The sequence below is a fragment of the Rhinoraja longicauda genome, chromosome 29 (assembly GCF_053455715.1).
Source record: "Rhinoraja longicauda isolate Sanriku21f chromosome 29, sRhiLon1.1, whole genome shotgun sequence".
Lineage (NCBI taxonomy): Eukaryota > Metazoa > Chordata > Chondrichthyes > Rajiformes > Arhynchobatidae > Rhinoraja > Rhinoraja longicauda.
Genome location: NC_135981.1, coordinates 543,420 through 557,883, shown reverse-complemented (window position 1 = coordinate 557,883; position 14,464 = coordinate 543,420). Strand labels below are relative to the sequence as shown.

At 43.2% G+C, this 14,464-nt stretch overlaps 1 protein-coding gene across 1 annotated transcript in view; it reads right to left on the bottom strand.

The window, feature by feature from the left end:
* The window catches only part of LOC144607663 (zinc finger protein Aiolos-like), a 97,378-nt gene that overhangs the window by 33,379 nt on the left and 49,535 nt on the right, over nucleotides 1-14,464 (bottom strand). The window contains exons 4-5 of the mRNA XM_078424658.1: nucleotides 10,041-10,301; nucleotides 8,602-8,769 (exon numbers count right to left, since the gene is read on the bottom strand). Of these exons, the coding sequence (XP_078280784.1) occupies nucleotides 8,602-8,769; nucleotides 10,041-10,301 (429 nt within the window). The remainder of the gene's footprint in view (nucleotides 1-8,601; nucleotides 8,770-10,040; nucleotides 10,302-14,464) is intronic.

Sequence of the window (14,464 nt, the reverse complement as noted above, 5' to 3'; positions counted from 1 at the left end):
AAGAAAGAAAGAAAGAGGGTTCCAGCTTAGAGGAAGCAGTTGGATATACTTGAATTGTTTTATAGACAATAGACAATAGGTGCAGGAGTAGGCCATTCAGCCCTTCGAGCCAGCACCGCCATTCAATGCGATCATGGCTGATCACTCTCAATCAGTACCCCATTCCTGCTTTCTCCCCATACCCCCTCACTCCGCTATCCTTAAGAGCTCTATCCAGCTCTCTCTTGAAAGCATCCAACGAACTGGCCTCCACTGCCTTCTGAGGCAGAGAATTCCACACCTTCACCACACTCTGACTGAAAAAGTTATTCCTCATCTCCGTTCTAAATGGCCTACCCCTTATTCTTAAACTGTGGCCCCTTGTTCTGGACTCCCCCAACATTGGGAACACGTTTCCTGCCTCTAATGTGTCCAAGCCCCTAATTATCTTATATGTTTCAATAAGATCCCCCCTCATCCTTCTAAATTCCAGTGTATACAAGCCTAATTGCTCCAGCCTTTCAACATACGACAGTCCCGCCATTCCGGGAATCAACCTAGTGAACCTACGCTGCACGCCCTCAATAGCAAGAATATCCTTCCTCAAATTTGGAGACCAAAACTGCACACAGTACTCCAGGTGCGGTCTCACCAGGGCCCGGTACAAATGTAGAAGGACCTCTTTGCTCCTATACTCAACTCCTCTTGTTACGAAGGCCAACATTCCATTGGCTTTCTTCACTGCCTGCTGTACCTGCATGCTTCCTTTCAGTGACTGATGCACTAGGACACCCAGATCTCATTTTCTCTAGAATGTCAGAGATTGAGAGGAGACTTGATAGAATTATATAAAATGATGCGAGGCATAGATAGGGTAGATAGTCACAACCTTTTTCTCAGGGTGGAAACGCCCAACACTGGAGGGAGCAGTTGTAAGGTGAAAGGGGGTGAGCTTAACACAGATGAGCAGGACAAGTGTTTTACACAGAGAGTAGTGGCAGCCTGAAACACATTGCCAGGGGTCATGGTGGAGGCAGTTTAACTTGGCATAATGTTTGGCACAAACTTTGTGGGCTGAAGGGCCGGTTCCTGTGCTGCACTGTTCTGTGCTCTATGTTCCTGTGCTGCACTGTTTTGTGCTCTATGTTCCTGTGCTGCACTGTTCTGTGTTCTGTGTTCCTGTGCTGCACTGTTCTGTGTTCTATGTTCCTGTGCTGCACTGTTCTGTGCTCTATGTTCCTGTGCTGCACTGTTCTGTGTTCTGTGCTCTATGTTCCTGTGCTGCACTGTTCTGTGTTCTGTGCTCTATGTTCCTGTGCTGCATTGTTCTGTGTTCTGTGTTCTGTGCTCTATGTTCCTGTGCTGCACTGTTCTATGCTCTATGTTCCTGTGCTGCACTGTTCTATGCTCTATGTTCCTGTGCTGCACTGTTCTGTGTTCTATGCTCTATGTTCCTGTGCAGCACTGTTCTATGCTCTATGTTCCTGTGCTGCACTGTTCTATGCTCTATGTTCCTGTGCTGCACTGTTCTGTGTTCTATGCTCTATGTTCCTGTGCAGCACTGTTCTATGCTCTATGTTCCTGTGCTGTACTGTTCTGTGTTCTGTGCTCTATGTTCCTGTGCAGCACTGTTCTATGCTCTATGTTCCTGTGCTGCACTGTTCTGTGTTCTATGCTCTATGTTCCTGTGCAGCACTGTTCTATGCTCTATGTTCCTGTGCAGCACTGTTCTATGCTCTATGTTCCTGTGCTGCACTGTTCTGTGTTCTATGCTCTATGTTCCTGTGCTGCACTGTTCTGTGTTCTATGCTCTATGTTCCTGTGCTGTACTGTTCTATGCTCTATGTTCCTGTGCTGTACTGTTCTGTGTTCTATGCTCTATGTTCCTGTGCAGCACTGTTCTATGCTCTATGTTCCTGTGCTGTACTGTTCTGTGTTCTGTGCTCTATGTTCCTGTGCAGCACTGTTCTATGCTCTATGTTCCTGTGCTGCACTGTTCTATGCTCTATGTTCCTGTGCTGTACTGTTCTGTGTTCTGTGCTCTATGTTCCTGTGCAGCACTGTTCTATGCTCTATGTTCCTGTGCTGTACTGTTCTGTGTTCTATGCTCTATGTTCCTGTGCAGCACTGTTCTATGCTCTATGTTCCTGTGCAGCACTGTTCTATGCTCTATGTTCCTGTGCTGCACTGTTCTATGCTCTATGTTCCTGCGTTGTACTGTTCTATGCACTATTGAAAAATAAAGCAAAAAGGATACATTTCTCTGGGTCCTCCCCATTCTTACCGAATAGACTAAAGCTTCTAACTTCCTGCCTTGGTCTCCTTGTTCCGTAACATTTACTGCTTCACCGGTTCTTGTTTATTCTTATAAACCCTCGTCTATGCTAAATGTGTTGGATGCAAATTCAGACAAATACGGCTCCCTTAATTCAAATAATAACACGTTTCTCTCTGCACATCAAAGGGAAATGGGGTGGTTTGACGATGTAATTGTGGGATGGTTCGAGGGCAGTAGGGGGTAAAGTGGGGTGGAAACAAGGTGGGGTTGTGGGTGGGGTGGGGTAACTCGTGGATGAGATAGGGTGGGGTGTAGTGGTACAGATGAGGTATGGTGTGTTTGGGGTTGGAGTGTGGTGGGTGAGGTTGGAGGTGGAGTTGTGGTTTGATATGGTTGTGTCGGGAGACATGAGGGTGCAGGTAGGGAGAGGTAGTGTTTTGGAGATGAGGTGAGGGATGTAGTTGTGGTTGAAGCCAGACGATTATTGATCTGAGCTGAAAGAGTAGTTGTTCAAACCTCCTAAATTTCACAGTGTTTCAGTAACTGCCAATGAAGTCTTGAATATGGGCGATACAATGTCCTCATGTAGATATGTCAGTCATGTACTTAACGGCAGCCAAATGCTAGCAGGGCAAGGGTAGCAAAGGTCCTGCAGGAAAGCTAACTACATTTATAACCCACTGACAACAGTGGCTTAATTTTCTGCAGAGCTCCTCCATTTGATATGAGAATAATTTCAGCACGAAAATCCAACTATTCTTTACATACCTCAATGCAATAAGGAGCAATGCATCAGTGCGATCATTAGGCAAAGCTCTTCAAAATATTGTCCCCAAATTTCCTTCAAACATTTTACAAACTCGTCTGCGCCACGTATTTACAAACTGTTAAAAGAAGAACTCTTAGAACTTCATTCAAATATCGTTTCCAAGATGGAATTGGTTGCTGAACATCAAAGGCCACCTGCAGATTAAAGAGCACCACCTGGCAGCTGCTGTAACCTCACTATCTGTGGCAGTCAGGGTAATGCGGTAACAGACAGCAAGGAGAAAGAAAGGGTAGAGCAAGGCAGAGTATCAGCTGGATGTTTTCAAAATGGGATTTAGATAAAGATTAAATCCAAAGCTGAGGGAAAGGTGAATAATGGAGAAACAAGAAACTGCAGATGCTGGTTTAAAAAAAAGACACAGTGCTGGAGTAATTCAGAGGGTCAGGCAGCATCTCTGGAGAACATGTATAGGTGACGTTTTGGTCGAGACCCATCTTCAGTCTAAGTTACTCCAGCACTTTGTGTCATTTTTCTAAAGGTCAATAATGATGTTCTGAGTAATTTTATTATATTTCCTTCATGCATTTTTTGTAATATGTAAAATATTCTAAACGTTATAACTGTTAATGAACATGAAATACTGTGTATGACTGACTCCTGGCCTGAGCCCACTTTCTGAAGATGGAATCCTTTCCCAGAAAGACGCAAATCTTACATTTTTTCCGTGCAGCTAGTCACATCTAAAGAGCAAGTCAGGAAACTTAATGTATCCTGGGATCAAAAAGGAGGAAAAAATTGTTACATAAATAGCGTAGGAGGAGGCAACTGTACAGTTTCTTTTTGATTTTCTGTTCTGTTATATTGTGAATCTCCCACTCTTTACAGTATATGCTTGTATAATGTAGGTGACAATGTGAAACTTTCCAATGTGCTGTTGAGGTGATGAATCAACAACAGCACGGCTGTAAATTGCTAAACTGAGAAGTTGTCAGAACAAGCACAGCTTGCTTTGTCTTATTAAGTTAATGTACGGGGATCGCTGGGCGGCGCGGACTTGGAGGGCCGAGTGGGCCTGTTTCCGGCTGTATATATATGATATGATAACACAACAGGGCACAGGGCAAGGAGTTGGAAAAGTCCGACTTGAATTGTTTTCTCTAGAATGCTGGAGGTTGAGGTATAACTGTTAGAAGTATATACAACTATGAAGGGATAGATGGGGTAGTCAGACCCTTTTCCCCAGGGTGGCAATATCAAAGACGTGAGGGCATAGATTAAAGGTGAGAGGAGCAAAAGGACATGCGCGCGGCAATTTATTTTTACACAGTGTGGTGCTGCTAGAGGTGGTGGAGGCAGATACGATCATGGCATTGAGGAGGCGTTTACATGGGCACATGGATTTTCAGGGAATGCAGTGATATGGACTATGTGCAGGCAGATAAGATTAATTTATCTTGGCATCATATTCAGCACATACATCGTGGGCTGAAGGGCCTGTTCCTGTGCTGTACTATTCTATGTTCTATGAATCTTTTATCCTTGGGTCAAAGAAAATTACGGTGATTTAAAGAAGGTTTTATAATTTGAGGGTTGATAGATTAGATCTCAAGCCTGATTCCTCTGGCATGGGATTATAATCAAAGGGTAGAATTTAAAATCACTGACTGAAGGTCCAAGCAGAAGATAAGGAGGAATATTTTCAGAAAGAGAATAGCTGGAATCTCAAAGAGCCTAACTTTAGCCTTCACTTAGATCAGGCAAACCTTGAAGGCAAGTGCATGGAAAGTATTCAAGACTGTACATTGACAGATCAGCACATGGTCGACCCAACATGGGAACAGGCAATTGTACATCTGCTCAGACGTAATGTGCTAGCATAGCTAATCATCTCACAGGAAAGGATTCTATGAGAAAGAGTAATGATTAAAAAAATAAAAATAATACAAAGAATATAGGATTTCACATTCTGTTTTAAAATGACCAACTTATGTCCAAAGCTATAATTGATCCTTGAAAATCCTGCAGGTCACTCCCAAGCAGCAGAACTGCATCTTAATGGGATTCGCCACAAATACTATGTGGGTCCTTGTTTGTGACTGTAAATGCGCTCAGCAGCACGATGGGGCCTCTGCCTGGTGTAAGGATCTAGAGAAAGGTTGGACAATCCTGGTCACCAAAGAGCCAAACAGCCACCTGACATGCTGATTCCAATTTGGTGAGCAGAAGCCTCAGGATGAAGCACCATGCTCCAAGGTAATGCCCAGCTGTATTTGTGTGCCTGTGGTCGCACATAGTTTGGGAAATCAAGTAATGATAACTGTAGTTCACAAAAATCTCCAGGTCTGCATATAAATCCATCACTAAACCAGGAAATCCAACATTTAAGCACATTTTTAGATTTTTTAGATTTAGATTTAGAGATACAGCGCGGAAACAGGCCCTTCGGCCCACCGGGTCCATGCCGCCCAGCGATCCCTGCACATTAACACTAACCTACACACACTAGGGACAATTTTTACATTTGCCCAGCCAATTAACCTACAAACCTGTACGTCTTTGGAGTGTGGGAGGAAACCGAAGATCTCGGAGAAAACCCACGCAGGTCACGGGGAGAACGTACAAACTCCGTACAGACGGCGCCCATTGTCAGGATCGAACCCGAGTCTCCGGCGCTGCATTCGCTGTAAGGCAGCAACTCTACCGCTGCGCCACCGTGCCGCCATTTGTTAACTCATTCACTAAATTTCAGGAAATCCAAAATTTAGACAAATTTGGTGACTTGACTTAACTTGGGGGAAGAAGTGCATTTCTCTTATTGATTGAGGATCATCCACAATGTTTTACATGAAGCAGTGAGACACTGGCATAATCCATCAAATTATCCTTCGGCCGAAGCTGCATGGGAACCATCGGCTCGACATTTACAGGCGGAGTACAGCTACAAATATGGCAGAAAATCCAATCTCCTTGTTCCCCAGACTGAAGCAAAAAGGCTCCCATGACTCTTGTAGACAGGTATATTTACCAAAAAACAAAATGCTGGAAGAACTCAGCTGAAGCAGTTTCGACCTAAAATGTTGGCTCTACAGCTTGACCCACTGGGCTCACCAGCACTCTGTTGGCTAAAATGTTGGCTCTACAGCTTGACCCACTGGGCTCACCAGCACTCTGGGTTTGCTTCCAGATTCCAGCATCTTTGCTTTTCATACTTTTGCCAAAGTCAAGGACAGTCAATAAATCCTGGCACCACCTGAGGCACCCCCAGAAAAATGTACTTCAGACCCTTTTGCTCAGGACATGTCCAGTTTCTGGGGATTTTGCATGCTTCTAATTACCAATCATTTTTAATCAGAGAACGTTGCGTGCTTACTGTGCGTGTTCACTGATCAATATCCTTGCTTCGACGGACAGATCCCTCTCTCAGAATTTATGACTCAGTAATGTTTCCTCCTCAATTATTCTTTGTCAACAGGTACACATTTTGTGCTCAAACTGAATGTGTTCCCCAGAGTAATCATATCCCCTATTGCAGGAGCTCTGACTCCACTTCTCCAGAACTCAGCATTGAACAACCTCTTGCTAACAGACTGAAGGAAGATCTTAGGACACAGCCGATGTTCTCAGTTCTCCAATGTACAAGATATGATAACATTCTTTCATTATGTTAAACTATTTTATTGGTTTGAAAGAATATGTGAATTTGTGATCATCAAAGTAACACAATGCACATGTCTTCTTTCTGTTTCTATGATTTTGCCATACCTGCAACATTCCCATATCAAAGTTGTTTCTTTGATGCTCCTGCAACCATAATGATATGAACATTAGGTATAAAATATCAATGGAATATTGAGTATGGAAATATCATCAGAAAACTTCATGGCAATGTGGAATGTCATAGGGATATAACAAAGGCATCAATATTAAAACATCACTTGATGTAGGAATATCATAGCAATGTGTAGAGAGATTTAATGCAGGACTGAGGCAGGTGAGAGGCTGGACATTGGTAAGGAAGGTGATGAAAGCAAGTTCAGTAGATGGGATAGGCAGGGGCAAGCCTGTGGGATTAAGTTGCATTTATTTCAATGCGAGAGGCCTGACGGGTAAGGCAGATGAACTCAGGGCATGGATAGATACGTATGAGTGGAATGTTATAGCCATTACAGAAGCCTGGTTACGGGAGGGACAGGACTAGCAGCTTAATTTTCCAGGGTACAAGTGCTAAAAAGACGAGATAGCGGTCGGGAGAAAAAAAAGGAGGTATAGTCATGGCAGTAGTCCAAGATGACATTCCTGAAGGCTCGTCCAGTGAGGCTATATGGATGGAGTAGAAAAATAACAAGGGGATGATGACCTTGTTGGGAGAGTAGTTGGGAGTTTATTATAGGCCTCCAAATAGTCAGCGGGAATTAGAAGAACAAATATGCCAGGAGATTGCAGGCATCTTCAAGGCTTAGACTGGGTGGAATTTATCAAGTGTGTTCAGGAAAGTTTCCTTATGCAATATGTAGAGAACCCTACAAGGGAAGAGGGCAAAACATTACCTACTCTTAAGCATACGTAAGAAGTAAATCAGGAGGTCGGAGAGGGCAGGAGATAGCTCTTGCCGATAAAATTAATGAGAATCCAAAGAAAATTTATGTACAATAAGTGAAAGAGAGAACACAGCCCCCCAGAACCCCGCAGCAGATGGGCAATGTCCTTAATAAATAACTCTTCTCTGTCTTTATCTTGGAGAAAAATATTATGGCTAATTAAGCTGAAAGAGGACAGAGAAGATTTACAAGGATGTTACCAGGACTTGAAGGGCTGAGCTACAGTGAGAAGATAGGAGCGCAGGAGACTGAGAGGTGATCTTAGAAGTGAAAAGAATTACGAGGGGAACAGATAGTGTGAATGCGCTCAAAGCTGGGAAATCACAAAAGATGAGTGAGGCAAAATTTAACACAAACCTGAGGGGCAACGTTTACACTCAAAGGGTGGTGGGTATAGAGAAGGAGCTGCCAGAAGTGAGGCAGATTCTATAACAGCATTTAACAGACATTTGGACAGGTACGTGGTTTAGAGGGAGTTGGGCCAAATGCAGACACATGTGACTAACATAGATGGGACTAACCGAGTCATAGAGGAATAGAGATTGGAAATCGGCCCTTTGGCCCACGGAGTGCATGCCAATCATCAGCCACATAACTGAGTTGTGAGTTGTGCAAATAAAAGGAAACATAAACTACGACAGGTCTCTACTTAGCAACAGCTCCTGTTGTTCTCCTGATGAAGAGACCAACTTCGGTGTGGAGAAATAATTTATATTAACATGCTGTGAGCGGTTATTATAGAATGGTTAATAAAGTTATCACAAAAAATCACTGAACTTTACTGGTTATTGCATTTTACCTTTCTCCTTTCAACTATTATTTTATTGACTTGAAATTGCTTGATTCTGCTTCCGGCCTATTTCCTCAAATGAAGCTTACATGCAAATCATGACCTTTACGCACTTCTTGGAAGCTGATCTGAAACAATATCAAGATTTTTGATGACGCTGAATAATTGAATGTACAGATGAACTTACTGGAATGTGTGCGCAGGTGACCCGACAAAGCGTCTCTGCGCCGACAGGCATAATTACAAAGGTGACATTTGAACGGTTTCTCAGCAGTGTGAAGTTTTACATGGCGCAGGAGATTTCCTTTCTGTGTAAAGGATGCTCCACACTGATTACAGTGAAATGGACGCTCACCTACAAAAGCAAAAATGTGAAATGAATATTAATGATTTAATATGTTTTCCCGTTTCACATATATATATATGCAGTACTATAGGGAGACCATTGCATAATGTAATGAAATTATCACCACCCATTATTATAAATATCTTACTTGCAAAATAAAAGGAATGACGAATGGGAGACTGGTAGTTTACTGCAAGTTGACTCCTGGAATTACACCCAATATCTCTCTATTCCCCCTTCTATTCAATGCTAATGCACAGGATTCATGGTTCTGTGCCATCACAGCTAGATGGCAGAATTCTGACTATTTAGAACACTCGGTGAAACTAGATTATTTCAAAGTCTTTACTTGTCCTCACAACTCACAATGGCTGTGCCAGGTATTATACTCGGTAGCAATGAGAAATTTAGGCAGCATCCATGCACTTTGTAACAAGTGAATTGCAATGCCATGAACAGGTAGTGTAGGATGCAGGTGATAATGAACAACTGCCATTAGCATAATAATAAACCTGAAAAATGTTTCAGAATTATAGATTCAAAAAAGGTTGGCCTTTCTTTACAAATTTCCTAAAATGTTTGTGGCTGAGTAAACAAGCCTTGCATTAATTCTCACTGCATCTCAGCTAATGCAAGGAGATAAAGTGTGTTACTTCCAGCACATGCAGCAGTATTGTTAGTAAAATTGTATATTTAATGTCCACAAGTACACAAATGTCCATGAAAATGGATGATTGGAGCTTTGAAATCAGCAGGTCCCAAAGCAAACGGGTTTGATTTTACATTAATACAAGGGAACAATGAGCTGAAATCAAGACCATCACATGGAGGGTGAAGGTGGCTCCTGTTGAAAACAAACACTGACCAGTGAGTGCCAGAAACTCTTCTCAGGAGTTGATTATAAAAAGGTCACTGGCAAAGACTGCCTTCTATTGGCTCTTTGTTCAAATGTTATCCAGTGATGAACATCACAGAGCAATGAATGCAGTTTGCAGAGGCCACGGCAAAGTGCCAAGACCAGGAAGCAGAGAGCTTCTCAAAAGCTGCAATGTGAGCTTGATGGAACGTGTGAGGAGCAAAGGGCTCAGTCTGCAATCCTCACCCCTGTACACCCACGTCCCGTAAATAAATGTCATGAGTGAAAGGAGATTCAGCATTCAGAAGGAAAACAAAACACTGAAGTGTGATATTTGTATAAATGTTATGCATTTAAAGTGGTTCCACTGTACATTACCCTGTACATTATTGTCTTTTACTTTAAATTTAGTAACACCAATTACCAGTGTGGCTTCGCTTGTGTACCATGAGGACATTTGGCCCAACACATGACAGTCCACAGATATCACATGTCAGTTTTCCATTAGATGCTCTAATACCATCGGCTGTCGATGGCTGGCTGAAGTCATCACCGTCATAGCCTTCATTCTCCACTAGGCAGCTGCTGCTGTTGGTTCCTCCGTACTCCCCAGCACGGCAGCCTTCGTCACTGAGATCAAGAGCTTCTTCACTTTCATCATAATAAACAGGCCTCACAGCACCTGCTGTATAATAAGCAAGAAAATAACTTTCAGCTTTCAGTACTCAGTGGCAGAAGCTTATACCCGGAATTTGCAACTGGAAGAATTGTTCTGAATCTTTTTCTTATTTTCAATTAAACAAACTATCTAAAAGGGGACTGGAACTAATTGTACTCCAGTCCTTCACTCTTGTAAATTAGATTGAAATTTTGTTTATAGTGTCATAAAATCATTCAGCACAGAAACAGCTCCATCGTCCATGTCAAGTACACACCTATACGAATCCAGTTAACAGATGGTTGGAGTGAAAGTTTCCTCATTTGACGAGACAACCACATGCAAGATGTTTGGACAGTCTCACTCCAAATGCAAAGGATCTGGTGTGAGGCTGACAACATCAATCAAGAATAGGTGTCACCATGACTCAATCTGGGCTAGTCTTCCAGTATTGACCCTAGGTCAAAGTTACTTTAGAATGAGATTTTACAGTTATGGGATTGTTTTATGGGTCCCAAATATGAAAGAGCTCCATACACCAAACCACGAGAACAAACATGGAGTAAATGCTTTACCTGTTTGGCAAGAGTAAGAGTAATGACAACAAGTAGTCAATATCCTACCCAATTAATCATAGTAATAAGAATAAATAATAAATATAAAATAGGAACGCAGTGATGTAGCATGAACAGTATCACAGTAATGGTGGACAATGTGCAATTCCATCAGAGTCACAGATCTCATCTGTACTCCTGTGAGATCTTAAAGTCAGGGCTAAATCTAAATGCTACAGGCTGCTTTCACCAGGTAGAGCCAGCAATGGCTGCCTCGCCAACGGTCTGTCGGGCTCTTCCTTCTTCGTTGTTTTAATAGTATGTGTTAAATGTATGTTTTCAAGTTCTTTAGCTTATTTTATGTGGGGAGGGGAGGGGAGGGGAGGGGGGGGGGGGGGGGGGTTGGGGGAAACTTTTTTCATCTCTTACCTCAACGGAGATGTGATTTTTTTCCGTATCGTATCTCCATCTGCACTGCGGCTTAACATCGAGGAGTTGGCGGCCTCTTGCTGGAGATCGATTTGGGAGCTCCAACCGCGGGAGCCTGCGGACTTACCATCGTGGAGCGGGCGATCCCTGGTTAGGGACCAACTTCGGGAGCACCAAGCTGCAGGAGCTTCGACCGCCCCGACGCGGGGGCTTTGATCGCCCCGACTACAGATGGTTTGACTGCCCCGACCGCGGGAGAAGATTAGACTTTATCGCCTTCCATCACAGTGAGGAATGTAGGGAATCCACTGTGGTGGATGTCTACTTTTATGTAGTTGTGTGTCTTGTTGCTTTTTTTTAGTATGGCTGTATGGTAATTCGAATATCACTGTACCTTAATTGGTACACATGACAATAAAAGACCTTTGAAACCTTTGAAACTAAAGTGGGTGGTATCATAGATGGCAAAGATGGCAAAGATGGGTACCAACAAATTACGCAGGATCTGGTTCATGTGGGCTGAGGAAAGGCCAGCGGAATTTAATGTGGGTAAGTGGGAAATGGTGCATTTTGGGAAGTCAAAGCAGGGCAGATCCTTCAGAATGAATGGCAGAGCCCTAGTAAGTGTTGTAGAGCAGAGGGATCTAGGAGTGCAGGTACACAGTTCCTTGGAAGTGGCACCACAGGTAGATAGGGGAGTCAAGAAGGCTCTTGATGCATTGGCCTTCATCAGTCAAGGAACACCTTCGCTCAGCACACCTGAACCTACATGATCTCCCGGTTGCCGGACACTTTAATTCTCCTCTCCATTCTTACACAGACCTTTCTGTCCTAGGTCTCCTCCATTGTCAGAGTGAGGCTAAACACAAATTGGAGGAACAGAATCTCATATTTCGCTTGGGCAGCTTACAGCCCAGTAGTATGATTATTGATTTCTCTCACTTCAGATTTCTCTCACTCACCCCGGCATTCCCTCTCTCTCTCTATTCCTACCCCACCCAAGTCGCATCAGCTTCTTGTTTTCACCCAACTAACAGCTAACAATGGCCTGTTTCCTTTATCATCGTTACTTTTTGCATATCTTTCATTCATTGTTCTTTATCTCTCCACATCATCGTCTATATCTCTCGTTTCCCTTATCCCTAACCAGTCTGAAGAAGGGGCTCGACCTGCAACGCCACCCATTCCTTCTCTCCAGCGATGCTGCCTGTCCCACTGAGTTACTCCAGTTTTATTGTATAGAAGTTGGAATGTTATTTTACAGGTGTACAAGACGTTTGTGAGGCCACATTTGGAGTATTGTGTTCAGTTTTGGTCCTTCTGCTTTAGGAAGGATGTAGTTAAGTGCAGAGAAGATTTGAGGATGTTGCCAGGACCTAAGGGCCTGAGCTACAGGGAGAGGTTCAATAGGCTGGGACTTTATTCCTTGGAGCACAGGAGCCTGAAGGGTGAACTCATGGGGGTGTATGAAATCTTATAGAGGGGAATAGATGGGGTGAAGTCTTTTACTCAGAGTATGGGAACCAAGGAGCAGAGGACTTAGCTTTAAGGTGAAAGGGCAAAGATTTAATAGGAAACTGTGGGGCAACTTTTTCACACAAAAGATTGTGGATATATGGATCAAACTGCCAAAGGGGGTTGTTGAGGCAGGTACTATAACAGCATTTAAAATACATGTTGGTAAATGGATAGGAAAGGTTTATAGGGACATATGTCAAACATGGGCAGGTGGGACTAGTGGAGATGGGGCATCTTGGTCTGCATGGACAAGTTGGGTTAAAGGTCCAGTGTTCTGATATATGGCTTTAGGACATGGAAACCAAAATAAATCATATTTTGAAAAGAACATTTATCCGACGTATAAATGAGCCACTGCCACAAGCACTGTCCTATGTTTGGCAATCAATCATCGCACTAGGTTCAGGTAATCTCGCTCATCTCAGTAACCATGGATGAGGTTGAAATATCAACCCAAAATTCGATCTGTTTCCCACCCAATTCGTTGTTGTCCGCAGCCTACTTTGGATGTGTGCAAATGAACATGTTGACAGATTTGAACGTGCATACAATCTCCACCCTTCCTATCCCCTACGCCACTGTGGTCAAACAGCCAACTGCCACTTGCTGTAATGGCTTTATGTGAATAATAAGTTCAGAGGCAGGGTAACAGGACATGCGTAAACATGACCCCATGTTTGACTACATCAATGATCCGAGCAAAGGTATTTGAAAAATTGCAAACAATTCCATACATTAATATATAATTAAAAATAAATCTATTTTATAAAGTAAGGCCGTATAAAGCTTTCGGAAAAAAAAATAGTGTGAGAACATCCTAAAACTGTAGATGCTGGAAATCTGAAATAAAAACAGAAAGTGCAGAGAACACTCAGCAAGTCAGACACCATCTGTGGAGAGAGAAACTGTTACTGTTTCAGGTCTGGCCCTGTCACAACAGAGGGTCCCAGACCTGTAGCTATTGCAATTTTCACACATGCTGCCTGACCTGCTGAATACTTCCAACATTCTCTTTCCTTTGACAGTGTGCCAGTTGATTTCCCGTGGACAAAGGAATTACCTTCTCTTTTATCAAAACTGCTGGTATATCATTTAAACATGCTCTGCTATCATCTTGCTCATTCACAAAGATGACATGTTTAAAGCAGTGGAATATTGTCATAGAATTTCACAGCCCATCCACCCAGCTGTCCCATGCCAACCGACATGTCCCATCTACACTAGTCCCAACTGCCTGCATCTGGCCCATATCCCTCTAAACCCTCAGGTCCCTATTAAATCTTTCCTTACCCCCCCCCCCCCCCCCCCCACTTTAAACCTCAATCCTGCTGCCCACAAGGATCTATATATGTTCCCTTCCTTTTCGTTGTCTATGTGCAATCGAGGGGCAACATAATTTGTGAATATAGCTGCACCTCTTCACCTGTACACTGACTACTCAAAGTTTAACCATCTTACTGTCCCCAATCTCCATTCCCTAATCATCAACACCAATCATCAATATATATTAATGATTTGGACGAGGGAATTGAATGCAACATCTCTAAGTTTGCGGATGACACGAAGCTGGGTGGCAGTGTTAGCTGCGAGGAGGATGCTAGGAGGCTGCAGAGTGACTTGGGTAGATTAGGCGAGTGGGCAAATGCATGGCAGATGCAATATAATGTGGATAAATGTGAGGTTATCCAC